The following is a 26749-nucleotide window of genomic DNA, read 5'->3' on the forward strand; positions in this document are numbered from 1 at the left end:
CAGGCTCATCGCTTTTGGGTTGTAGGGTAATGCAAATGCAGGCATTTTAGGCCAAACCTCAGTAATTGATTCCTGAACATCAGATGCTATACATGAAAATTTCAACCAGAAGGAATTTCTTGTTATTTTTAATGGGAAAAAATATGATTCATTACAACTCAACTCAACCCCAAACCTATTTCCTACAGCATAACTGAAACTTAATAAAGTAGTAATCTAGTCTGGTAAGATGTAAAGTGCTTGAAACATCATTTTCTGTTATCAGACATAGCTTATTAGTGAGTGTTTGCTTTGAATGCATCAACAAGAACCGTTTGCCTGCCCTCTCGTGACCTGCCATAGGAAGGCCAAGAGCAGCCCCACAGAGGATGGTGTTGGATGCCCTCTGCGCCAGCAGCTGTGGAGATGCACATCCCCTTTGACAGTCTGTGCTTTTCAAAATGTTTATGCATTTATGACTACTACAATGTTCTGATAAGTGTATTCGGATTATAATTTGATAATTTCTGCCCACCATTTTGTTAAAAATGTATTCATTTGGGGGCATATAAATACACATTTTTTTTCTTATAGAAACACCAGACAACTTCTGCTCAAGATTTTGCCTTTAAACAAACCCTTAGGAAGATGCAGCCCTGGGAAGAGACAGTCTCCCTTAGGAGAGGTTTAGGTTTCCTAAACCTTGTTTCCTAAACCTTCAGCCTGGGCTGTTGCTGCTATTTGCAATGAAGGGGCAGGCAATGATTGTCCAAGGCTGGGGCCTCACCTCAATCCCCATCCCTAATGTCCCCCATCCTTGATCTGAAGGCCTTCATCTGCCTCAGGAATTCTCACATTCTTTGTTGATGTTGTTAGTTCCTTTACTATATACTTACCTCTCTTTCCTGTAGTTTCTCCTCTGAAACCCCAAGTTCAGTTTTCTTTTGGACGTAAGCAAATGACTTCCTTGATTTTTCTGAGATTATTTGAAATTTAGAATTAGACATAATTAGTAGTAAAATTCCAAAAAGAAACTGTAAGAAACCAATTTTTTTTTTTTTTTAAATAAAAAATCGTATAGGCCAGTTGCTAGTTGCTGAGAATACTTGTATAGCCCTCTTAAAAGAAGACTCAGAGGTTTTGTTTGTTCGTTTGTTTGTTTGTTTTGAGGGGACAGGGTCTTGTTCTGTCACCCAGACTGGAGTGCAGTGGTGCAATAATAGCTCACTGCAGCCTCAAACTTTAGCCTCTCTGGTAGAATACAGGTGTGTACCGCTGTGCCCAGCTAATTTTTTGTAGAGACAGCATGTCGCTATGGCTGGTCTTGAACACCTGGACTCAAGTGATGCTCCTGCCTCAGCTTCTCAAAGTGTTGAGATTACAGGCATGAGCCACCACGCCCAGCCAAGAGATGGTTTTAACAGTAGGGCCTCAGGTTGAGGACAGCATTCAGAAGGTCTGATGGTTTAACACAGGAAGGAGACTGGGGTTAACAATTTACTTTTTGTTGCAGATTTTTCCAGATAGCTTTCAGTCTCAAAACTCACTTTCTACCCAAAGCTATGACAGAGATAGCATGTTTAGTTTCCATTCTTGGTCAAGGATGCCTTCTTTGTTCTAGAATCAAAATAGCAGCTTTATGAATGGTTGTGCATCCACTTCCAGTAGTAATGGCTATACATTATGGAGCACTCAACTGTGTGGCAGGTACTGCATAGAGTGCTTCATATCTGTCACTCATTTAATCTTCACAATCACTGTTTTCCAAGTGAAGCTTAACATAGTGAAGAAACTCACCTAAAGTCACACAGTTTTTCAGAAGGGGTCAGAGTTCAAACCCCATATCTGTCTAACCTCCAGAATACTGGTTTTGGGAACTGTGGGTGATTCTAGATAATTTGATTGTGTGGATTGACATTCTCATTGTAATCTCCTTAAATCCATTAAAGTTCATTAGTCAAACCAATAAAACCTAGGCTGGCCTTTGCAGTCAGGATGCTGGTAGTGATCAGGTAGGCAGGCAAACAGCTATAGAACCTCCAAACAAGGCTCTCTGCTGTCTGAATGTACAGTGTGTTACAGAAACATGATTGACAAATGTAAATATGCCTGAAATAGATTCATCCGAGAGAGAGGCAGGCTGCTAATTTGTTAATCAATTGATTCGGTATGCATATCACTCATGCCTGCTGAATTCAGTTTTTCTTTAGAAGGGAGTTAAATAAATAGCACTGAGTTCTCAACCTTTGGCTCCCTGCTCCCTCGGGCAGCCTGTAGGCCCCCCTTTTCATTCTGACAGATGAATAGGCAAGTGATCAGTTTTATCTCTTGGGAGGGTGGAGGGAAGAGGTAGATTCTAGTCTGGCCTTCATGATGTTGTACCTCAGATTGCCACATTGGATTTGAGGATCCTCAGATCTCAGTGACGTGTTTGAAGAAGATCTCAGGGATTGGGTTATCTCTCCTACAATTGACTATTCTCATTTTTTATGGGTTAATTCTTACTAGTTTCACTTTCAAAGGTAATTTTAGCATTTCAGGAAAACTTATATTTGTCCCCTGTATTTAATATGTTAATATGATATTTAAGCACTAGATCCTACTTTGTACAGTATTTCAAGGTATCATTAAATTAATGGTTCTTTTTTTTTTTTTTTTTGAGACAGGGTCTCGCTCTGTCGCCCAGGCTGGAGTGCAGTGGCACGATCCTGGCACACTGCAACCTCCGCCTTCTGGGTTCAGGCGATTCTCCTGCCTCAGCCTCCTGAGTAGCTGGGACTACAGGTGCCCACCACCACGCCCAGCTAATTTTTCATATTTTTAGTAGAGACAGGGTTTCACCATATTGGCCAGGCTGGTCTCGAACTCCTGACCTTGTGATCCACCCACCTCGGCCTCCCAAAGTGCTGGGATTACAGGCGTGAGCCACCACGCCCGGCCATTGTGTTCTGAAAGAAATAGTGCTTTGGAAAAATATAGTTTAAAAAATGCCTTGTAATATGTATGTGCATATAGAATTATAATTTCTTAGCAAAAGCTTTTTGGAAAATATTTGCTGTAGATATTTAGAATTTATTGGGCATTTACTCATTGTCAGGCATTGTGGTAACTACTTGAAATAGCTCATTTAGTCCAGATACCATTTTTTGCCCAACACTATGGGTTTGGGAAAAAAGGACATGCATGGTTTCACCCTAGCGTATAACTAGAAGTTGCAGTCAGGGTAACATACAAAAGGTTCACAGTAAATATTTACTGTTTAAATCGACTGTTGAGAAAATTAGGAACAGGTGAGGGGAGGAAAAAGACTATGACCGTGGGGGACAGATAGTTTGGGAGAAGAACCAGGGAAAGCAGCTGGGAACTTTGCCTCAGAGTAGACCTTGGTGCCATCTTGTGGGTGGATCTGGAAAGGACCAAGCAGATGCACATCCGTTTCTACTAGGATGCCTTGCAGAGCCCCAAATTTCCACGCAAGACCGATAGAAAACTGCAAATCAGATCATCAGAACTCTGGTCTGGGAATCAGTGGATCTGTGTCCTGTCCATCAGCAAGTCCTGATCACTCTCTCCAAAACACATCCTAAATCTGTCTGTTTATCTCTGTGGCTGGCCCCAGGCCAATCCACCATCTTCTCTTGTTTGGACTACTGCGGAAGCTTCCTTACTGGTCTTGCCTCTACTCTCATCCTCCATTGGTTCATTCTCCATTGGCAACCAAAGACATCTTTTTTAGAAAGAAGAATCAGATTATATCACTTCTTTGTATAAAACATTTAAGTTACTTTTCATGAAATTTAGAATAAAATGCAAATGTCCTGCCTTAGAAAGCACTGCATCGTATGACCCCTGCTTAACTGTAACTTCATCTCATGACCTTCTTTGTGTGGCCCCTGCCTAGCTGTAACCTCATCTCTTGACCTTCTTCCTCTTCATTTCCTCCAGTGTCCCACCTTATTTCCACTGTAGGTGCTCTACACTAGCTGTTCCCTCTGCCTGGTACTCCTTCCTCCACCCCTTGCATAACCTTGCATAGAATGACAGGCTACTTCCTGTCATTCAAATCTCACCTCTTGCATTGCTGCCTCAGAGGGACCTTCCTTGACTCTTGATTCATTTACTCTCCATCACATCTTTCCCTGTTTTAAGTAGAGATATTATCTGTCATGCTGTCTGTTGAATCCTCAATGCCTAGGAGACCATTTGGCACATAGTGGATGTTCAGTAAAGATCTGTCAGAAGGATAAATGCTGTTTTCCAGTTTCTTGTTCTTTTTCCAGCTAGATATAGATTAGGGCCAGGTTATTTTAGACTTTTCCTAGTAGAGCATGAAAAGACCACAGGAATTAAATTCAGACAGAACGGAGTCCCATTCCTGCAACTGCTGCTTACCCACTATTTGACCATACTTCTCTGAGTGTCAGCTTCTTCATCAATAAAATGGAGTTGATGAGCTTACCTTGCTTGTAAGGTAAGAACTAAATTGGACTTAAATATGATTGGATCCAAAGTATTTACGTGTTACTTTTTTCTGTTAAAACTGACTGGACCATGTTGTTATTTACATTTTCCTCTCCTACTACCGAAGGCGACAGGATTAGGTTAGGTTCTTTGTACTCCTAGTGTCTAGCGCTGCACTTGTCTTACAGTAGTAGGTGGTCCACAAGTGTCTGGATTTAGACTCTTCCACACAAAAAACTGGTATCTCCTGATTCTTTCCAGGCTGTGTCCCTTTGATCACATTATTTCTCTTTGTCCAGCGAGAGAAACAGATGGTCACTGGTTGTACATGGAAAGCCTGAAGGGATAGTATGGCTCAGGCCAAAACTGGATTTATGTCTTTACTGTAGTTCGTGGGTTTTGTATACAGCTAATGTAAATTGACCCCAGGATAACTTCTGTTTTTAGTAAAGGGATGAAGGAAAAAAGAGATAGATCATATGATTGTTTTGTAGTTCCTAGGACTTACACTCTTTGTAAGATTTTTATTTCTGTTTCTTTTTTTTTTTTTTTTTTAAGACAGAGTCTCGCTCTGTCACCCATACTGGAGTACAGTGGCTCTGTCTTGGCTCACTGCAGCCTCTGCCTCCCAGGTTCAAGTGATTGTCCTGCCTCAGCCTCCTGAGTAACTGGGATTACAGGCACCCACCACTCCCGGCTAATTTTTGTATTTTTGGTAGAGACAGGGTTTTACCATGTTGGCTAGGCTGGTCTTGAACTCCTGACCTCAGATGATCTGCCCTCCTCAGCCTCCCCAAGTGCTGAGATTACAGGCGTGAACCACCACGCCCAGCCATTCTCTGTTTCTTAATGGAATAAAGTACCTATGAAATTATTCTGAAAACTAGAAGTCTTATATTACATACATATATTTATGTAATAAGCTGGTATGAGTATAATTTCTAGATAAATGATTGGTTTAAAAAGATTAGCTGTTGACTGCACATTAATTCCAAAATATTTTTTGAATACCATGTACCAGACACTGTTTTGGGTGTTGGAAATACAGTAATGAATAAAGCAGGTAAATCCCCGTTGTTACAGAACTTTATATTCCAGTGGGAGAAACAGACAAAAGAGAAGATAGATAATAAAATATGTAGTATACCAAATGGTGATTGGGAGCTAAGAAGAAAAAACAAAGCAGGCAAGGGACAGGGAGGGTAGAGGGGAGTAGAAATTTTACATAGGTTGGAATTGTATATCTATTTTCTTTCTCACTCACCCCTAATCAAGATTTATAACATAATAACTTTGCCTTCTAATACCACATCTAAATGATGTTAAATCAGGCATACAAAAGAGATCAAAGCTTCTAATAATTTGTTTCATATATCTGCCAACCATATTTACAAAAAATTTTACTTTACATTATTAAAATGCAAATTGGCACCATCATATTGTCTGATTATAATCTTATAACCTTTTTAAATAATAAATCTTAATACATTCACAAATATTTAAAAGTATAAAAGATTAAATTTAACAACAGGTATAATTACTGATATCAGCTATTGAACACAGTGTTGTTTCTATATTGCTTAAAAATGTCAGTTGCTTTTAAAGCTGAAAGATTAAATCAAAACTGTGCTATTTAAATTGATTTGAAAATGACTATTCCCTTGTAAATATTAATGTGAAAAATAAGTTATTATTAAGAGGGCTGTGACCTGAAGCCTTAGGTCAGTTTGGTTATGATTTCCATACATAAAGAAAGGATGGATACAAGAATTCTAGTAGTTCCAGTCCTCTTTTTAGAGCAGTCAGGAAGTTGTTTACTCTTTGAGGACTCACTGCTGACGTCTGCTCACTGAGTAATGTCATCAGATTTCCTGGTGGTGGTTATTTTGGGGGGAGCAGCGGTAAGTAGTTGTCCGGCTGTTAGAAGACTCTGCTCCATAGAGGTCCTGAGAGCCGGATATACCCCGTAGACAGGATGTAAGGTTAAATGCAATCTAGTTAAGTAAATAAAGTAAGTGTTTAATGGTAAAAAAGAATTGCTGAAACATGAACATTTTAAAATGATATTGCTAAAATTTTACCCTGGCAAAATTCATAGTCTTAAATCTTTTAAAAGTGAACCCATAGCTACCTTTATTTCTTAAAATAAATCCAATGGTGAGTTATAAGTTCACATCATAAATTTATGCTGTCCTTTGTACAAATCAAGTTATTTCACCAGCTTTTGGTGTAGACCACATATTCAGGATTGTTTACCTAGAAGGGTTGAGCCTTTTGCCCTGAGCTTTCCAGACTTTTATCTTTTCCCTCAGCTTGTGACCAAAATAAATATGTATATACATACTTTTTATTCATGCTGGTCATTAATATTTAAACAATTTATTATTGCCTTTATTTTTCTTACTGGTTTCCTTAAGTTTGTACTGTTGACTTTCTCAAACTTAATGATTTGAAAGCTTAGTATACTTATTTATTTTGTGACAAAAAGGTTTTAGACTATAGATTTTGCCTCTCATTATAATTTAGCAGTAGTATCCTGTAAGTCTTACTACATAATATTCACTTTTATTTTCCAGGTAATCTGTGGGCATAGTTTACATATCTCTCTTTGATTCAATAATTTTGTGAGTTAATATTTTTAAGTTTTCTAAGGAGACAGGATTTTTTGTTGTTGCTTTAACTTAAGTTTTTAATTCCTAGTTTGCTTCGTTGAAGGATAAAAACTGTACAGTTTTTACTTTAGGAATATGTAATAAGGGTTTTTTTGGTAACCTCGTATATCATGTTTTTCTAATATTTATAAATATTTTCTTTCTTTCCATTCAGACTTTATTTTTTATCTATTTGATCCTTCTTAGTAAATTTCATGAGTATTCTGTCAGAGACTGAGACACCAATTCATATAAAGGACCCAAGTGGCTCTCTGACCCTGCTTTATTGTGGCAGTAGCAGCATCCCTCCAGTTTATGCTTTTTTCTGCTTTCTCTTATGAAACTGTGCCCCATACTGTAGGAAATCAGCAAAATGATTTTCTTTCTCTTCTTCCTGTCATTTTCTTCCTTTCTTCTTCCTGAGCAGTTCCACTGCATTCTCCAAGCAATAGGTCAGTCTCATTCATTTGCTCATTGCTTTAAACTTGTTCATAAAGTGCTGGTGCAACAAACAAAAAACTCATCGTTCAAATTGGTCTCGCAGAGCCTCTTGCTTTCCTTCTTCCTGCACTGTGAGAGTATGATGATACAGACCATTTCAAGCACTTGAAAGTTGACTTTTAAAAAATAATAAAGCCAGGCGTGGTGGCTGACACCTGTAATTCCAGTACTTTGGGAGGCTGAGGCAGACGGATCACTTGAGGTCAAGAGTTTGAGACCACCCTCGCCAATACGGCAAAACCCCGTCTCTACTAAAAATAACAAGAATTAGCCAGGCGTGGTGGCTGGTGCCTATAGTCCCAGCTACTTGGGAGGCTGAGGCAGGAGAATTGCTTGAACCCGGGAAGTGGAGGTTGCAGTGAGCTGAGATCGCGTCAGTGCACTCTAGCCTAGGCTACAGAGTGAGACTCTATCTCAAAAAATAAAAAAGAAAATAAAAAAGAAAATGATTATACAGACCAGATCTCTCCTTTTTTCCTGATTTTAAAAAATGTGGCAAAATACACATAACATAAAATATACCATCTTAACCAGTTTTAGGTGTACGGTTGAATGGTATTAAATACATTCATAACGTTGTGCAACTGTGATCACCATCTATCTCCGGAACTCTTTTCATTTTGTAAAACTAAAACAAGGTATCCATTAAACAAGAACTTCCCCATTCTTCCCTTCCCCCTCTCCCAGGCAAACACATTCTGCTTTCTCTATATTTTGACTACTCCAAGTACCTCATATAAGTGGAATCATAGAATTTGTCTTTTTGTGACTGGTTTATTTCACTTAGCATAATGTTCTTACAGTTCATCTGTTCCATAGCATATGTGTCAGAATTTCCTTTTTATGGCTGAATAATATTCCATTGTATGCATGTATCACATTTTAAAATACATTTATTCTTTATTTTTTTTTAAGAAAGAAACAGGATCTCACTGTGTTGAGCTCACTCCCAGGCCCGAGTGATTCTCCTGCCTTAGCCTCCCAAGTACCTGGGACTGCAGGCACATGCCACCACTCCTGGCTTTGTTTATTTGTTCATCTGTCATTAGACACTTGGGCTGTTTTCATGTTTTAGAAATTATGAATAATGTTGCTATGAACATGGGCATACCAATTTCTGTCTGGATCACTGCTTTTTATGCTTTTGAATATATACCCAAAAGGGGATTGTTGGATCATATGTTAATTCTATTTTGTTAATTTTTTGAGGAATTGCCATTCTGTTTTCTGCAGCAGCTATACCATTTAATATTTCCAGCAACAGGGGACAGAGGTTCCAGTTCTTCCATGTTCTCATCAGCACTTGTTGTTTTCTGGTGGTAGTGTGAAGTGGTGTCTCATTGTGGTTTTGATTTTCATTTCCCTAATGGCTATTGATATTGAGCATCTTTTCATGTGCTTATTGGCCCTTTCTTTTATTAACATATCTTCTTTGGAGAAGAATGTCTGTTCAAGTCCTTTGCCCATTTTTGATTGGGTTGTTGTTGAGTTTATAGAGGTTCTCTATATATTCTAGATATTACTCTCTTACCAGATATATGATTGGCAAATACTTTCTCCAGCTCTGTGGGTTACATTTTTACTCTGTTGTCTTTTTATGCACAAAATTTTAAAATTTTGATGAAGTTTAATTTGTCTCTTTTTTCTTTTGCTTCCTGTGCCATTGGTATCATGTCCAAAAAAAATCATTACCAAGTCTAGTGTTGTGAAGATTTTGCCCTGTATTCTCTTTTAAGAGTTCTGTGTATTAGGTCTCAAATTTAGGTCTTTAATCCATTTTGAATAAATTTTTGTATATGGTGTTAGATAAGGGTCCAACTTCATTCTTTGAATGTGGTTATTCAGTTTTCCCAGCACCATCTGTTGAAAAGACTCTCCTTTCACCATTGAATGTTCTTGGCTCCCTTGTTAAAAATTATTTGACCCTATACACAAAGGTTTATTTCTGGGTCCTTTATTCTAGTTCATTGGTCTGTAGGTCTGTCTTTATGCTAGTACCACATTATTTTGATCACTGTAGCTTTGTAGTAAGTTACAAAATCAGGAAGTGTGAGTTCTCCACTTATGTTCTTTTCAAGATTGTTTTGGCTATTCAAGATCCCTTGAGATTCCATATGAATTTTAGAATGGGTTTTTTTCTATTTCTTCAAAAAACATATTAAGGATTGCTTTGAATCTATAGATTGCTCTGAGTAGTATTGACATCTTAACAATGTTAAGTATTGTAATTTGTGAATATGGGACGTGTTTCCATTTATTAAGTCTTTTTAATTTTTCAGCAATATTTTGTAGTTTCACTTGTACAAATCTTTCACTTCCTTGGTTAAATTAATTCGTAAGTGCCTTATTCTTTTTAATGCTATTGTAATTGGAATTGTTTATTGTAATTTCTTTCGAGATTGGTCATTGTTAGTGTATAGAAATGCAACTTGTTTGGTGTGTTGCCTTTATGTCCTGATACTTTGCTGACTTTATTAGTTCTAACAGGCTTTTGTGTATGTGTGTGTGGAATCTTTAGGGTTTTCTTACATATAAGATCATACAAATGAATAAAGATAATTTTACTTCTTATTTTCTATTTCGACAGTCTTTTTTTTTACCTATTTGCTCTGGCTAGGACTTTCTATGTTGAATAGAAGCAGTAGGCATCCTTGCTTTGTTCCTGATCTTAGAGGAAAAGTCCTTTACCATTCATTATGATGTTTGCTGTGGGTTTTGTTCATACGTGGCTTTTTAAAAAATGTATTTAAAAATTTTTTTTCTTCAACTTTTAAGCCCCGAGGTACTTAGGGATGTGCAGGTTTGTTACATAGGTAAATGTGTGCCATGGTGGTTTGCTGCACAGATCAACCCATCAACCAGGTATTAAGCCCAGCACCTGTTAGCTATTATTCCTGATGCTCTCCCTCCCTCCACCTGCCACAGGCCTCAGTGTGTGTTGTTCCCCCCACATGTGTTCATGTGTTCTCATCGTTTAGCTCCCACTTTTAAGAGAGAACATGCAGTGTTTGGTTTTCTGTGCCTGTTAGTTTGCTGAGGATAATGCTTCCAGCTCCATCCGTTTTTGTGCAAAGGTCATGATCTTGTTCCTTTTTATGGCTGCACATACATGGCTTTTTAAAATTATTATTATTATACTTTAAGTTCTAGGGTACATGTGCACAACGTGCAGGTTTGTTACATATGTATACATGTGCAATGTTGGTGTGCTGCACCCATTAACTTGTCATTTACATTAGGTATATCTGCTAATGCTACCCCTCCCTCTCCCCTTCCCCCCACCCCACGGCAGGCCTTGGTGTGTGATGTTCCCCACCCTGTGTCCAAGTGTTCTCATTGTTCAGTTCCCACCTATGAGTGGTGTTTGGTTTTCTGTCCTTGCGATAGTTTGCTCAGAATGATGGTTTCCAGCTTCATCCATGTCCCTACAAAGGACATGAACTCACCCTTTTTTATGGCTGCATAGCATTCCATGGTGTATGTTTGCCACATTTTCTTAATCCAGTCTATCATTGATGGAAATTTGGATTGGTTCCAAGTCTTTGCTATTGTGAATAGTGCCTCAATAAACATACGTGTGCATGTGTCTTTATAGCAGTATGATTTATAATCCTTTGGGTATATACCCAGTAATGGGATGGCTGGGTCAAATGGTATTTCTAGTTCTAGAGCCTTGAGGAATGGCCACACTGTCTTCCACAATGGTTGAACTAGTTTGCAGTCCCACCAACAGTGTAAAAGGGTTACTATTTCTCCACATCCTCCCCAGCACCTGTTGTTCTCTGACTTTTTAATGATCACCCTTCTAACTGGTGTGAGATGGTATCTCATTGTGGTTTTGATTTGCATTGCTCTGATGGCCAGTGATGATGAGCATTTTTTCATGTGCTGTTGGCTGCATAAATGTCTTCTTTTGAGAAGGGTCTGTTCATATCCTTTGCCCACTTTTTGATGGGGTTGTTTGATTTTTGCTTGTAAATTTGTAAAGTTCTTTGTAGATTCTGGATATTAGCCCTTTGTCAGATGGGTAGATTGTAAAAATTTTCTTCCATTCTGTAGGTTGCCTGTTCACTCTGATGGGAGTTTCTTTTGCTGTGCAGGAGCTCTTTAGTTTAATTAGATCCATTTATCAATTTTGGCTTTTGTTGCCATTGCTTTTGCTGTTTTAGTCATGAAGTCCTTGCCCATGCCTATGTCCTGAATGGTATTGCCTGGGTTTTCTTCCTGGGGTTTTTATAGTTTTAGGTCTAACATTTAAGTCTTTGATTCATCTTGAATTAATTTTTGTGTAAGGTGTAAGGAAGGGATCCAGTTTCAGCTTTCTACATATGGCTAGCCAGTTTTCCCAGCACCATTTTATTAAATAGGGAATCCTTTCCCCATTTCTTGTTTTTGTCAGGTTTGCCAAAGATCAGATGGTTGTAGATGTGTGGTATTATTTCTGAGGGCTCTGTTCTGTTCCATTGGTCTCTATCTCTGTTTTGGTACCAGTACCATGCTGTTTTGGTTACTGTAACCTTGTAGTATAGTTTGAAAAGCCAGGTAGCGTGATGCCTCCAGCTTTGTTCTTTTTGCTTAGGATTGTCTTGGCAATGCGGGCTCTTTAAGTTCCATATGGACTTTAAAGTAGTTTTTTCCAATTCTGTGAAGAAAGTCATTGGTAGCTTGATGGGGATGGCATTGAATTTATAAATTGCCTTGGGCAGTATGGCCATTTTCACGTTATTGATTCTTCCTGTCCATGAACATGGAATGTTCTTCCATTTGTTTGTGTCCTCTTTTATTTCATTGAGCAGTGGTTTGTAGTTCTCCTTGAAGAGGTCCTTCACATCCCTTATAAGTTGGATTCCTAGGTATTTTATTCTCTTTGAAGCAATTGTAAATGGGAGTTCACTCATTATTTGGCTTCCTGTTTGTCTGTTATTGGTGTATAGGAATGCTTGTGTTTTTTGCACATGGATTTTGTATCCTGAGACTTTGCTGAAGTTGCTTATCAGCTTAAGGAGATTTTGGGCTGAGACGATGGGGTTTTCTAAATATACAATCATGTCATCTGCAAACAGGGACAATTTGACTTCCTCTTTTCCTAATTGAATACCCTTTATTTCTTTCTCCTGCCTGATTGCCCTAGCCAGAACTTCCAACACTATGTTGAATAGGAGTGGTGAGAGAGGGCATCCCTGTCTTGTGCCAGTTTTCCAAGGGAATGCTTCAAGTTTTTGCCCATCCAGTATGATATTGGCTGTGGGTTTGTCATAAATAGCTCTTATTATTTTGAGATAGGTCCCATCAATACCTAGTTCATTGAGAGGTTTTTAGCATGAAGCGCTGTTGAATTTTGTCAAAAGCCTTTTTTGCATCTATTGAGATAATCATGTGGTTTTTGTCTTTGGTTCTGTTTATATGATAGATTACGTTTGTTGATGACGTATGTTGACCCAGGCTTGCATCCCAGGGATGAAGCCAACTTGTTCGTGGTGGATAAGCTTTTTGATGTGCTGCTGGATTCGGTATACCAGTATTTTATTGAGGATTTTTGCATCAGTGTTCATCAGGGGTATTGGTCTAAAATTCTCCTTTTTTGTAGTGTCTCTGCCAGGCTTTGGTATCAGGATGATGCTGGCCTCATAAAATGTTAGGGAGGATTCCTTCTTTTTCTGTTGATTGGAGTAGTTTCAGAAGGAGTGGTACCAACTCCTCTTTGTACCTCTGGTAGAATTCAGCTGTGAATCCATCAGGTCCAGGACTTTTTATGGTTGGTAGGCTATTAATTACTGCCTCAATTTCAGAGCCTGTTATTGGTCTATTGAGGGATTCAACTTCTTCCTGGTTTAGTCTTGGGAAGGTGTATGTGTCCAGGAATTTATCCATTTCTTTTAGATTTTCTAGTTTATTTGTGTAGAGGTGTTTATAGTATTCTCTGATGGTAGTTTGTATTTCTGTGGGATCAGTGGTGATATCCCCTTTATCATTTTTTATTGTGTCTATTTGATTCTTCTCTCTTTTCTTCTTTATTAGTCTTGCTAGCAGTCTATCAATTTTGTTGATCTTTTCAAAAAACCGGTTCCTGGATTCATTGATTTTTTTGAAGGGTTTTTTGTGTCTCTATCTCCTTCAGTTCTGCTCTGATCTTAGTTATTTCTTGTCTTCTGCTAACTTTTGAATGTGTTTACGCTTGCTTCTCTAGTTCTTTTAATTGTGATGTTAGGTTGTCAGTTTTAGATCTTTCCTACTTTCTCTTGTGGGCATTTAGTGCTATAAATTTCCCTCTACACACTGCTTTAAATGTGTCCCAGAGATTCTAGTATGTTGTGTCTTTGTTCTCATTGGTGTCAAAGAACATCTTTATTTCTGCCTTCATTTCGTTATGTATCCAGTAGTCATTCAGGAGCAAGTTGTTTAGTTTCCATGTAGTTGGGCCGTTCTGAGTGAGTTTCTGAATCCTGAGTTCTAGTTTAATTGCACTGTGGTCTGAGAGACAGTTTGTTATAATTTCTGTTCTTTTACATTTACTGAGGAGTGCTTTACTTCCAACTATGTGGTCAATTTTGGAATAAGTGTGATGTGGTGCTAAGAAGAATGTATATTCTGTTGATTTGGGATGGAGAGTTCTGTGGATGTCTATTAGGTCCGCTTGGTGCAGAGCTGAGTTCAGTTCCTGGATATCCTTGTTAACTTTCTGTCTAATGTTAACAATGGGATGTTGAAGTCTCCCATTATTATTGTGTGGGAGTCTAAGTCTCTTTGTAGGTCTCTAAGGACTTGCTTTATGAATGTGGGTGCTCCTGTATTGGGTGCATATATATTTAGGGTAGTTAGCTCTTCTTGTTGAATTGATCCCTTTACTATTATGTAATGGCCTTCTTTGTCTCTTTTGATTTTTGTTGGTTTAAAGTCTGTTTTATAAGAGACTAGGATTGCAACCCCTGCCTTTTTTTGTTTTCCATTTGCTTGGTAGATCTTCCTCCATCCCTTTATTTTGAGCCTGTGTGTGTCTCTGCACGTGAGATGGGTCTCCTGAATACAGCACACTGATGGGTCTTGACTCTTTATCCAATTTGCCAGTCTGTTTCTTTTAATTGGAACGTTTATCCTATTTACATTTCAGGTTAATACTGTTATGTGTGAATTTGATCCTGTCATTATGATGTTAACTGGTTATTTTGCTCATTAGTTGATGCAGTTTCTTCCTAGCATCGATGGTCTTTACAAATTTGGCATGTTTTTGCAATGGCTGGTACTGGTTGTTCCTTTCCATGTTCAGTGCTTCCTTCAGGAGCTCTTTTAAGGCAGGCCTTGTGGTGACAAAATCTCTCAGCATTTGCTTGTCTGTAAAGGATTTTGTTTCTCCTTCACTTATGAAGCTTTGTTTGGCTGGATATGAAATTCTGGTTTGAAAATTCTTTTCTTTAAGAATGTTGAATATTACCCCCCCCCCCCCCCCCCGCCCACCACACTCTCTTCTGGCTTATAGAGTTTTTGCCAAGAGATCCACTGTTAGTCTGATGGGCTTCCCTTTGTGGGTAACCCCAACCTTTCTCTCTGACTGCCCTTAACATTTTTTCCTTCATTTCAACTTCGGTGAATCTGACAATTACGTGTCTTGGGGTTGTTCTTCTTGAGGAGTATCTTTGTGGCGTTCTCTGTATTTCCTGAATTTGAATGTTGGCCTGCCTTGCTAGGTTGGGGAAGTTCTCCTGGATAATATCCTGCAGAGTGTTTTCCAGCTTGGTTCCATTCTCCCTGTCACTTTCAGGTACACCAATCAGACGTAGATTTGGTCTTTTCACATGGTCCCATATTTCTTGGAGGCTTTGTTTGTTTCTTTTTACTCTTTTTTTCTCTTAACTTCTCTTTCCGCTTCATTTCATTCATTTGATCTTCAATCACTGATAACCTTTCTTCCACTTGATCAAATTGGCTACTGAAACTTGTGCATGCATCACGTAGTTCTTGTGCCATGGTTTTCAGCTCCATCAGGTCATTTAGTGTTTTCTCTACGCTGTTTATCCTAGTTAGCCATTCGTCTAATCTTTTTTCAAGGTTTTTAGCTTCTTTGTGATGGGTTCAAACATCCTCCTTTAGCTCAGAGAAGGTTGTTATTACCGATCGTCTGAAGCCTTCTTCTCTCAAGTCATTAAAGTCATTCTCCATCCAGCTTTGTTCCGTTGCTGGTGAGGGGCTGCGTTCCTTTGGTGGAGAAGAGGCACTCTGATTTTTAGAATTTTCAGCTTTTCTGCTCTGGTTTCTCCCTATCTTTGTGGTTTTATCTACCTTTGGTCTTTGATGCTGGTGATGTAAAGATGGGGTTTTGGTGTGAATGTCCTTTCTGGTTGTTAGTTTTCCTTCTAGCAGTCAGGACCCTCAGCTGTGGGTCTGTTAGAGTTTGCTAGAGGTCCACTCCAGACCCTGTTTGCCTGGGTATCACCAGTGGAGCCTGCAAAACCACAAATATTACGGAACAGCAAATGTTGCTGCCTGATTGTTCCTCTGGAAGCTTCATCTCAGAGGAGCACCCAGCCGTAGGTGTCAGTTAGCCCCTAGTGGGAGGGGTCTCCCAGTTAGGCTACTGGGGGTTCAGGTACCCACTTGAGGAGGCAGACTGACTGTTCTCAGATCTCAAACTCTGTGCTGGGAGGACCACTACTCTCTTCAAAGCTGTCAGACAGGGACGTTTAAGTCTGCAGAAGTTTCTGCTGCCTTTTGTTCAGCTATGCCCTGCCCCCAGAGGTGGAGTCTACAGAGGCAGGCAGGCCTCCTTGAGCTGGGCTGGGCTGCACCCAGTTCGAGCTTCCTGGACGCTTTGTTTACCTACTGGAGTCTCAGCAATGGCAGAGGCCTCTCCCCCAGACTGGCTGCTGCCTGCAGTTTGATCTTAGACTGCTGTTCTAGCAGTGAGCGAGGCTCCCTCCACATGGGACCCTGTGAGCCAGGCATGTGATATAATCTCCTGGTGTGCCGTTTGCTAAGGCCGTTGGAAAAGCGCAGTATTAGTGTGGGAGTTTCCCAGTTTTCCAGGTACCATCTGTCATGGCTTCCCTTAGCTAGGAAAGGGAATTCCCGACCCCTTGCGCTTCCCGGTGAGGTGATGCTCTGCCTGCTTTGCCTCACGCTCTGTGGGCTACACCCTGTGTCCGACAAGACCCAGTGAGATGAACCCCGTACCTCAGTTGGAAATGCAGAAATCACACTTCTTCTGTGTTGCTCATGCTGGGAGCTGTAGACTGGAGCTGTTCCTATTCGGCCATCTTGGAACCTCCTGTGCTCATACATGGCTTTTTAAATGTTGAGGTAGTTCCCTTCTATTTCTAGTTTGTTGAGTGTTTTTATCATAAAAGGATATTGAATTTTGTTAAATGCCTTTTCTGCATTATTTGAGGTATAATGAATGAGGTTTTTGTCCTTTATTCTGTACGATAATGTATTACACTGATCAATTTTCATTTTTCGATACATCCTTGCATTTCAGGAACACATCCCACTTGGTCATGGTGTATAATGCTTTTATTATGCTGCGAATTCAGTTTTCTAGTATTTTGTTGAGGATTTTTGCATCAGTGTTTATAAGGGATATTGGCCTGTAATTTTCTTTTAGTGTCTTTTGTTGTTGTCATTTGTTTTGTTTTTGAGATAGAGTCTCACTCTGTTACCTGGGCTGCAATGCAGTGGCATGATTGTTTTGTTTTAAGGGATAGGGTCTTGCTCTGTTGCCCAAGTTGGAATGTAGTGGCACAATCTTGTCTCACTGTAGCCTGGACTTCCTGGGCTCAAATGATCCTCTTCCCTTAGCCTCCTGAGTAGCTAGGATTATAGGTGCATACCACCATGAGCAGCTTTTTCTTCTTCTTCTCTTTTTTGTAGAGTTAGGGTCTCATTATGTTGCCTAGGCTTGTCTTGACTCCTGGCCTCAAACAGTCCTCCCACCTTAGCCTCCCAAAGGACTGGGATTACAGGTGTGAGCCACCACATCTGGCCCTGACTTTGGTATCAAGGTAATACTGGCCTCATAGAATGAGTTAGGAAGTGTTTCTTTCTCTTCAGTTTTTTGGAAAAGTTTGAGAAGGATTGTATTGTTCTTTAAATGCTTGGTAGAATTCACCCGTGGAGCCATTGGGTCCAGGGGTTTTCTTTGTTGGGGGATTTTTGATTACTGATTCAGTCTGCTTACCAGTAATAGATCTATTCGGGTTTTCTGTTTATGATTTGGTCTTGGTACTTTTTGCGCTTCTATGAATTTGTCCATTTTATCCAGATTATCCAATTTGTTGGTGTATAATTGTTCATAGTATTCTCTTAGAATCCTTTTTATTGCTGTAGAATTGGTAGCAGTGTCCCTACTTTCATTTCTAATTTTGGTAATTTGAGTCATTTTTATTTTTTTCTCCATCTAGCTAAAGGTTTGTCAATTTTGTTGATCATTTCAAAAATCAGCTTTTGGTTTCTTTGATTTTTCTGTATTATCTATTCTCTATTTTATTAATCTCTGCTCTAATCTTTATTATTTCCATCTGTTAACTTTGCATTTAATTTGCTCTTTTTCTAGTGCCGTAAATTATAAAGTTAGGTTGTTGATTTGAGATCTTATTTGCTAGTGTATTTATAGCTGTTAATGTTCCCCTTAGCACCGTTTTTGCTGCTACATCCCATAAGTTTTGGTATGTTGTGTTTTTGTTTTCATTCATCTCCAAGTATTTTCTAATTTATCATGTGTATTCTTCTTTGATCTGTTGGTTAAGATTGTGTTGTTTAATTTCCACGATTTTGTGAATTTTCCAGTTTCACTTTTGTTACTGGTTTCTCACTTTATCCTGTTGAGGTCAGAGAAGATACTTTTTGTTATATCTCTCTTTTAAAATCTATTGAGGTTTGATTTGTGGCCTAACATATAGTCTGTCCTTGAGAATGTCCCATGTACACTTGAGAAAAATGTATTGTTGTTGGGTAGCACATTCTGTATATGTCTATTAGATCTTGTTGGTTTTATTGTGTTGCTTAAGTCTAGCCATTATGGAGAGAGGGGTGTTGAAGTCTTCAACTGTTATTTTAGAACTGTCTCTTCCTTCAATTCTGTCAGTTTTTACTTTATATATTTTAATGGTCTGTCATTGGGTACATAATTGCTTATAATTGTTGTATCTTGTTACTCTATTGAATCTTATATAATGTCCTTCTTTGTCTCTTATAGCCTTTTTTGGTTTAGAGTCTATTTTGTCTAATGTTAGTATAGCTACCCCTGCTCTTTTTTTATTACTATTAGAATATCTTTTTCTGTCCTTTCACTTTCTGTTTTTGTCTTTGGATCTAAATTGAATGTCTTATAGACCACATATAGATGGGTTCATTCTGCCAATCTCTGTCTTTTGACTGGAGAGTTTAATCCATTTATATTTAAAGTAATTACTCAGCCTGCACAACAAAGCAAGACCCTGTCTCTACAAAAATTTAAAAATTAACCAGGTGAGGTGGCATATACCTGTAGTCTCAGCTACTCGGGAGGCTGAGGTGGGAGGATCTCTTGAGCCCAAGAGTTCAAGGCTACAGTGAGCTATGATCATGCCATTGCACTCCAGCCTGCGTGATAGAGCAGTACCCTGTCCCTAAAAATAAATAATTACTGATAAAAGTGGACTTAACTTCTGTCATTTTGCTATTTGTTTTTCTGTATGTCACATAGTTTTTTTTTTTCTTCCATTTCTTTAATTACTGTCTTCTTTTGTGTTTAGTTGATTTTTTGTAGTGCAATATTTAAATTCCTTTCTCACTTCCCTTTGTATATATTCTATAGCTACTTTTTTGTGGTTAGCATGGGGATTATAGTGAACGTCTTAATGTTATATAAATATTTAATTTGAATGATGCCAGCTTAACTTCAATAACATACAAAAATGCTTCTCCTATACTGCTTTATTCCCACCCTTTTCAGTTATTGATGTCACAAAATTAAAACTTTATGTAGTTGATCCTCCATATTGGTGGGTTCCACATCCGTGGATTCAGCCAACTGAAGATTGAAAATATTTAGGAAAAAAAAAAAAAAAAACAATAAAAATAAAAAATGTAAAAATTAATACAGCATTAACTGTTTACATAGCATTACATTATATTAGGTGTTATAAGTAAGTAGAGACAATTTAAAGCATAGAGGAGAATGTGGGAGTATGTTATATAAGGTAGTTGAGCATCCATAGCTTTTCATGTATATGGGTGTTCCTGGAACCACTTCCCTGCAGATAACAAGGGACAACTGTACATTGTGTGCCCAAAAGCATACACTAATACTTTCAAATGTCTCTTATTTAGAAAATAAAATGCAAAATACAGAGTTACCAACCAAGGTTACAATAATACTTCCTTTTAAACCAATGATTTTTTTCCCCACCAAACTGTATTCATCTCTTAAATCATGTAGGAAACAAAAAAAGGAGTTATAAGCCATTTATACAATAGTGATAGCTTTTTAAATTATCCATGGTTTCACTTTTTTTGAGATCTTTATTTCTTCAGACAGCTTTGAGTTACTGTCTAGTATCCTTTTATTTCACCCTGCAGGACTGCCTTGAACATTTCTTGCAGGGCTTACCTAGTGGTAATGAACTCCCTTAGTTTTTTTGATTTGTTTTATTTTGTTTTTGTTTTTGTTTTTGATTCTGGAGATGTCTTAATTCCTCCCTCACTTTTGAATGAAGTTTTGCCGAATATAGGATCTTTGATTGACAATTCTTTTTCTTTTAGCACTTTAAATATAACTGACCTCCAAAGCTTCTAATGAGAAATCTATTGATAATCTTATTGGGGATTTCTTGTGTGTGACCAGTTTCTTCTTTCTTGCTGCTTTCTTTTTTATTTTTCTTCTTTTTATTTGTTAATTTTTTTTGAGATGGCATCTCGCTCTATTGCCCAGGCTGCAGTGCAGTGGTGGGATCTCAGCTCTCTGCAACCTCCACCTCCCAGGTTCAAGCAATTCTTCTGCCTCAGCCTCGTGAGTAGCTGGGGTTACAGGTACCCGCCACCACACCCAGCTAATTTTTTTTTGGTTTTGTATTTTTAGTAGAGATGGGGTTTCACCATGTTGGCCAGCCTGGTTTCGAACTCCTGGCCTCAGGCGATCCTTCCATCTTGACCTACCGAAGTGCTGGGATTACCAGCGTGAGCCACCACGCCCAGTTCTTACTGCTTTCAAGATTCTCTTTTTATCTTTCAGCAGTTTCATTATAGTGTGTCTTGGTATGGGTCTCTTTGCGTTCATCTTACTTATTGTTTGTTAAGCTTCTTGAATATTTATATTTATGTCTTACATCAAGTTTGGGATGCTTTCTTCATACATTTTCTCTTTCCCTTTCTCTCCAGCGTCTGGGACTCCCATGATGCATATATTAGCTTGTTTCATGGTATCCTTCAGGCACTGTAAGCTCTGTTCACCTTTTTTTTTTCCAAAGCTTTTTTCTGTTTCCCAGACTCGATAATTTCAATTGTCCCCTCTGTAAGTGTGCTCATTTTTTCTTTTGCCTGCCCAAATTTGCCTTTGAATCTCTTCAGTGAATTTTTCATTCCAGTTATTGTACTTTTCAGCTCCAGAAATTATTTTTGGTTTCTTTTTAGTTTTTTTCCATCTCTTTCCTTATATTTTCATGTTGTTCATGCATCATTTTCTTGACTTTCACCACATCTTTCTTTAGTTCTTTTAGCATCTTTAAGTTGTTTTAAAGTCTTTGTCTAGTAGATCTGCCGTTAGGTATCTTTCAGGGGTGGTTGCTGTTGATTTAGTTTTTTTTCATTTGAATTGGCTGTACTTTGCCTGTTTCTTTGTATGCTTTGTGAATTTGTGTTGAAAACTGGACATTTGAATTTAATAATGTGGTAACTCTGGAAGTCATATTCTCCGTCTTCCCCAGGGTTTGCTGTTATTGTTTTGTTTTGTTTTGTTTTGTTTTTAATTGTGGTAGGCCATCTCTGTGCCAAGGATCAGTCTAATGTGTAAACTTAAGGTCTTCTCAGGCATTTTCTAAGCCTTTCCCTAGGCTTGCATAATCTCTTTCTAATTTTCCCTGTGTATGCCATTGCTTTTGAATGCCTTAGTCCCTAATGTCTGATTCTCAAAGGGGAAAAAAGAAAAAATGAAAGGAGAGGAAGGGCATTAACCCTTTAAATCTCCTACAAGTCTCTTCAACTAGAGGGGGAATGGCTTGCAACAATGGGAGAAAGTGCAACAATAATGCACCCCTTCTTTATCTGCACCTCTGTATTCAGTGATCAGAGCACAGATCCCTGATATTTGGAGGACAAGGTTGTTTTTGCCTTCCCTAGGTCCTGCAAGTTGTGTGCAGGTTTCTTCAGGAACACATGCACAGCTACCCACCATGGGCCTGGGTACCTGCTATGTGCTAAGAGCTAAAATTAACTGCGGTTTACCATCCAAGCCTTCCCCTGGAAGTTGCAAGTCTTCAGTTGTTCCTAAAATAGCTATATCAGACATATTCTGCCAGTGCAATATTGTCGAGGTGGGAAGACAGATTCCTGGTGCTTCTTACTCTACTGTCTTCTCTGAATCCATCTTTTAAGACTCTCCTTGGACCTCTTGGACCATCTTCCCTCATAGAAATTCTGGCTTTGGCATCTGGTTACACCAGTATGAGACTGGCCCATAGTTGCACAACTCAAGAGGATAGATACCATGCACTATCTGTTCTCCTGACTCACCTAACTGAAGAATCTTCCTCCTCAGTCTTTGGTCTAGAATATTAGGGACCGTCATTCTTTTTATGCCTTCTGAGAGATAAAATTATTAGAAAGCGATTCAGAAACTGAACCAGTGGCCCATAATTAGTAGACATCAGCTTCTCATGGTTAAAAATATATGTCGATTTTTCTTCCGTCACTAAGCAAACTTCATATGATGTGCTTACTAGAATAGATCACTGCTTGAGGGGAGAGATTGGAGGAGGGCAGTCAGTTGGGAAACATTTTGTAGGAAGTCCTATGGATCTTGTTCTTCTGTTGCTGTGATGAATCATACCATCACATAGAGGCCTAGATTGGGATCTCATCAACACCTACAGAGTTTCTGGGCAAATTACAAAATGTATCTCTTTTGGAACTGGATTTCAGCCCCACCTTCTCCCTTCCTTGGGCCCCTTTGTGTTATACACAGACTATTCAAATCGTCTAGTGTTCCTGAGTTTACAGCACACTGTATGGAGCTAAACAAACCTGGGTGGAATCCCAGCACTGCCACTTGCTGTGTGGCCTTAATGCAGGGTAATTAGAACTTCAGTTTTCCAGCTATAAACTCTCACCACATTACTCTCGGATTCAGTGAAATAACATATGTTCAGCCCTTAGCACAATAACCAGAACACACTGAGTCTTCCGTTGGTGCTGTGATTGTTGTTACTCATTGGGGTTTGGTTATGATACTATATTTATCTTTGATTTAGCATTACATTCTCAAATGGATAAGTACTTATCAGTAAGTGCTATTATGCTCCTCTGTGAAATGGAAAGTGTCAACCATTTCTCAATGACATTCCACGGTTCTGACTGCTGGACTGCATTACTCGTGTGCCATTTGGATATAAGATTTCATCGTCCATCAGGAAAAAAATGGAAATAGGCACAGAGGGAATCAGCGTTTATTTAGTATCTGTTATTGGGGGGCTTTCTGTATTGTCATCTCATTTGGCCTTTGTAACAAATGAGAAATTGAGGCTGAGGAAGATTAATTCACTTAAAGTCACATGTAGCTAGTAAAAGGCAAAGCCAGAATCACATTCATTTTATTTATTCATTTTATTTCTCCTTTCCTGCTCCCCACTTCTCCTGGGGGCCATAAGGAGATCCTTAGGATTCCTCATAATCAGTTCATTTATCTACTATTTACTTTATTTGTCTCTAGAATAGAAATTTTGCTTTCATTTCTGGCACTGATTAGAGAGAGAAAAAGTTAAGCTTCTCTCTGTTGTCTTTTTTTTTTTTTTTCCTTTCATTTTTAAGCAGATCTCTTTCTTACAGGTAGCAGTAGCTGATGTGCAATTTGGCCCCATGAGATTTCATCAAGATCAACTTCAGGTAATAATGAACTGTGCTGTATTTTTCACATGCTGATTTTCTTTAAAAAGGGTGGAGGTGGAGCTAAATTTACACATTTAAAATAGTCTTTCATTTAGATAATAGTGTTTGGATCGGTGTTAAATTCCCTGAACTCTGTAACAGTATTATAGTTATATAAGACAATATCCTCTTCTTAGAAATACACATTGCAGTGTTTAGAGATGAAGTGTTTGTAGCCTGCTTTCATTGGTTCAGCAGTAGGCCAGGCACGGTGGCTCATGCCTATAATCCCAGCACTTTGAGAGGCTGAGGCAGTAGGATCTCTTGAGCTTGAGGAGTCCTTGAGGAGTTTGAAACCAGCCTGGGCAACATAGGGAGACCCAGTTTCTGCAACAACAGCAACAACAAATTAGATAGGCGTGGGAGGTGTGTGCGCCTCTGGTCCCACCTACTTGGAAGGCTGAGGTTTTGAGAATCACCTGAGCCCAGGAGGTCAAGGCTGCAATGAGTCATGATCGCACCATTGCACTCTGGCCTGGGCAACAGAGTGAGACCCTGTCTCAAACAAAAGGAAAAAATTGGTTCAGCAATAAATAAAAAATGTGTATAATTGCGTGTATGTACATGTACGTGTTTAGAGAGAGAGAGAAAGCATAGCAAAGGTGGCAAAATGTTGATAAATGTAGAGAAAGGGCATCTTTAGTGTTCATTTTCATTCACGTTTCTGTAGATCTGAGATTTTCCAATATAAAAAGTAAAAAGATTGTCTTTTCAGTGTTGCTGAATCAGCTGTATCAGAGAGAAGATATCTGTAATATATGTAATTCAAAATATGAGACAGAAAACAACCAATTGGAATTTAGTCAAGTTATCCAGACTCCCCGCACATAAACACATGTTTCATTCACTATTACATTTAAAAATATGTGAAAAGTGCTGACAGAAATGTGTGCTCTTAGTTCTCTGCATGTATGGTCTTTGTGTAGTTGAGTAAACTCGGAAGAAATAAACTTAAGGAGGGTTTCTGATAGCTTTGCAGTCTGTTTCACAGGCTGCCCATCTCCTTACCACTGTTGCCCCATTGTCAGTCTGCTTCTGAAGGGATGGAGCACCGGTGCTCCTGAACCAGATTGGGAGTGAGAATAGCAGACAGAGAGAGAGGGAAGGAGGCTGGCTGGATAAGGAAGAAGCTATGGATACAGGCCTTGCTTGCTCCAGGCCATGACTGACGTGATCAGGGGCAATCAGCCCCTGTCGTGGACAGCCAGCCACTGTCCTGGGCAGAGGCACAGATGCTACCTCTCGTACCTGGTGACTATGTCACCAGGCTTTGAAGTGTCACATTTTGGTCTACTTTAAATCTTTCTTCTTTTAATCAAAGTGATTTTTTTTTTTTTTAACTTGGAGGAATTACATAAAATCTTGAGTCAAACATTTCAATACATTATTTATAGGATTAAGTATTCCAATAATTTCACCAAGATATTAGCATTCACCATCTGAGAACTTACCCAGTTAACTTTCTTTTAACTAAAATAAATATTAATGTGTTTTAATTCATTTAGTTGCAAGATAAAATGCCTAACTAAACCTTTGTTGAGTTCTGTCAGTGGGTTTCTTAGCAAAAAAGTAGGCATATGGCCAGGTGCAGTGACTCACTCCTGTAATCCCAGCGTTTTGGGAGGCCACAGCGGGTGGATCAGTTAAGCCCATGGAGAGACCCCATCTCTACTAAAAGTACAAAAATTAGCCAGGCATGGTGGTGCACACCTGTAATCTCCCAGCCACTGGGGGCGCTGAGGTACAAGAACACTGGAACCCTGGAGATGGAGGTTGCAGTGAGCTGACATCACACTACTGTAGTCCAGCCTGTGCAACAGAGGAAGACCCTGTCACTCACCCAGCATCCCCCCAAAACACACACACACACACACACACACACACACACACACACACACACAGAGAAATGACAATTCTGACCAGGCACGGTGGCTCATACCTGTAATCCCAGCACTTTGGGAGGCCAAGGTGGGAGGATCACGTGAGGCCAGGAGTTTGAGACCAGCCTGGCCAACATGGCAAAACCCCATCTCTATTAAAAATAACAAAAATTTGCCGGGCATGGTGGCGCGTGCCTGTGGCCCAACTACTTGGCAGGGCTGAGGCAGGAGAATCACTTGAACCCAGGAGGCAGAGCCTGCAGTGAGCCGAGATCGTGCCATTGCACTCCAGCTTGGGCAACAGAGTAAGACTCGTCTCAAGAAAAAAAAAAAGTGTAAGAAATGACAATTCTAACATCTTTGTTTAAAAAAGTGTTTGTGCTCTTTTAATTCAGGTACTTTTAGTGTTTACCAAAGAAGATAACCAATGTAATGGATTCTGCAGGGCATGTGAAAAAGCAGGGTTTAAGTGTACAGTTACCAAGGAGGCTCAGGCTGTCCTTGCCTGTTTCCTGGACAAACATCATGACATTATCATCATAGACCACAGAAATCCTCGACAACTGGATGCAGAGGCACTGTGCAGGTAAGCCCAAGACTCTGGCCTAAATAGTCCCATTGGCCTTTGTGACAATACATGCAGCCTAGAAATAGATTAAGTTAGACTCACTCTCTCTTTTAAGTTGCTTTCCATGCATCTAAAATAAACAGAATATTAGAACCTCACTATTTGTAGGACTGATGTATGTCTCTTTTGTTTTGTCTTGCTTCACTTTACTTGAAACAATAAGAAAATATGATTAATAAGAATTATTAAGGGTCAAAGTGAAACCCAAAATGTAATTAACCACAAATATCACTTGCATATTAGTGCAGTAAGAATTATAATTTTTCAGATTGTTTTCAAAGTTGTAAAAATTTTGAAAATTGTCTTTTAATGTTCGATGAATGGGTTTTATTTATAACACTTGCACATTGTCAATACTATGAGAGAATTCTGTGTCGTGACCTAAACCTAAAAAATGCCTTTTAAAGAAAGTTATTTGCTGCTGATGGAAGCAAGGCAAATATAAAATTTTATGACATACTAACTTGAAGGACATTTAAAATCTTGACTTTTAAGAGAGAGACAAGATATAAGCTAAGTAGATTAAAAACCTTTGGGTTAAA

At 39.0% G+C, this 26749-nt stretch overlaps 1 protein-coding gene across 2 annotated transcripts in view; it reads left to right on the plus strand.

Moving 5' to 3' along the window:
* The window catches only part of PDE8A (phosphodiesterase 8A), a 180799-nt gene that overhangs the window by 58688 nt on the left and 95362 nt on the right, over positions 1 to 26749 (plus strand). For both annotated transcript variants that reach the window (XM_073013077.1, XM_007990257.3), the window contains exons 2-3: positions 23601 to 23657; positions 25975 to 26165. In XM_073013077.1, coding sequence (XP_072869178.1) covers positions 23601 to 23657; positions 25975 to 26165 — 248 coding nt within the window. The remainder of the gene's footprint in view (positions 1 to 23600; positions 23658 to 25974; positions 26166 to 26749) is intronic.

The sequence above is a fragment of the Chlorocebus sabaeus genome, chromosome 29 (assembly GCF_047675955.1).
Source record: "Chlorocebus sabaeus isolate Y175 chromosome 29, mChlSab1.0.hap1, whole genome shotgun sequence".
In the NCBI taxonomy this organism is placed as follows: Eukaryota; Metazoa; Chordata; class Mammalia; order Primates; family Cercopithecidae; genus Chlorocebus; species Chlorocebus sabaeus.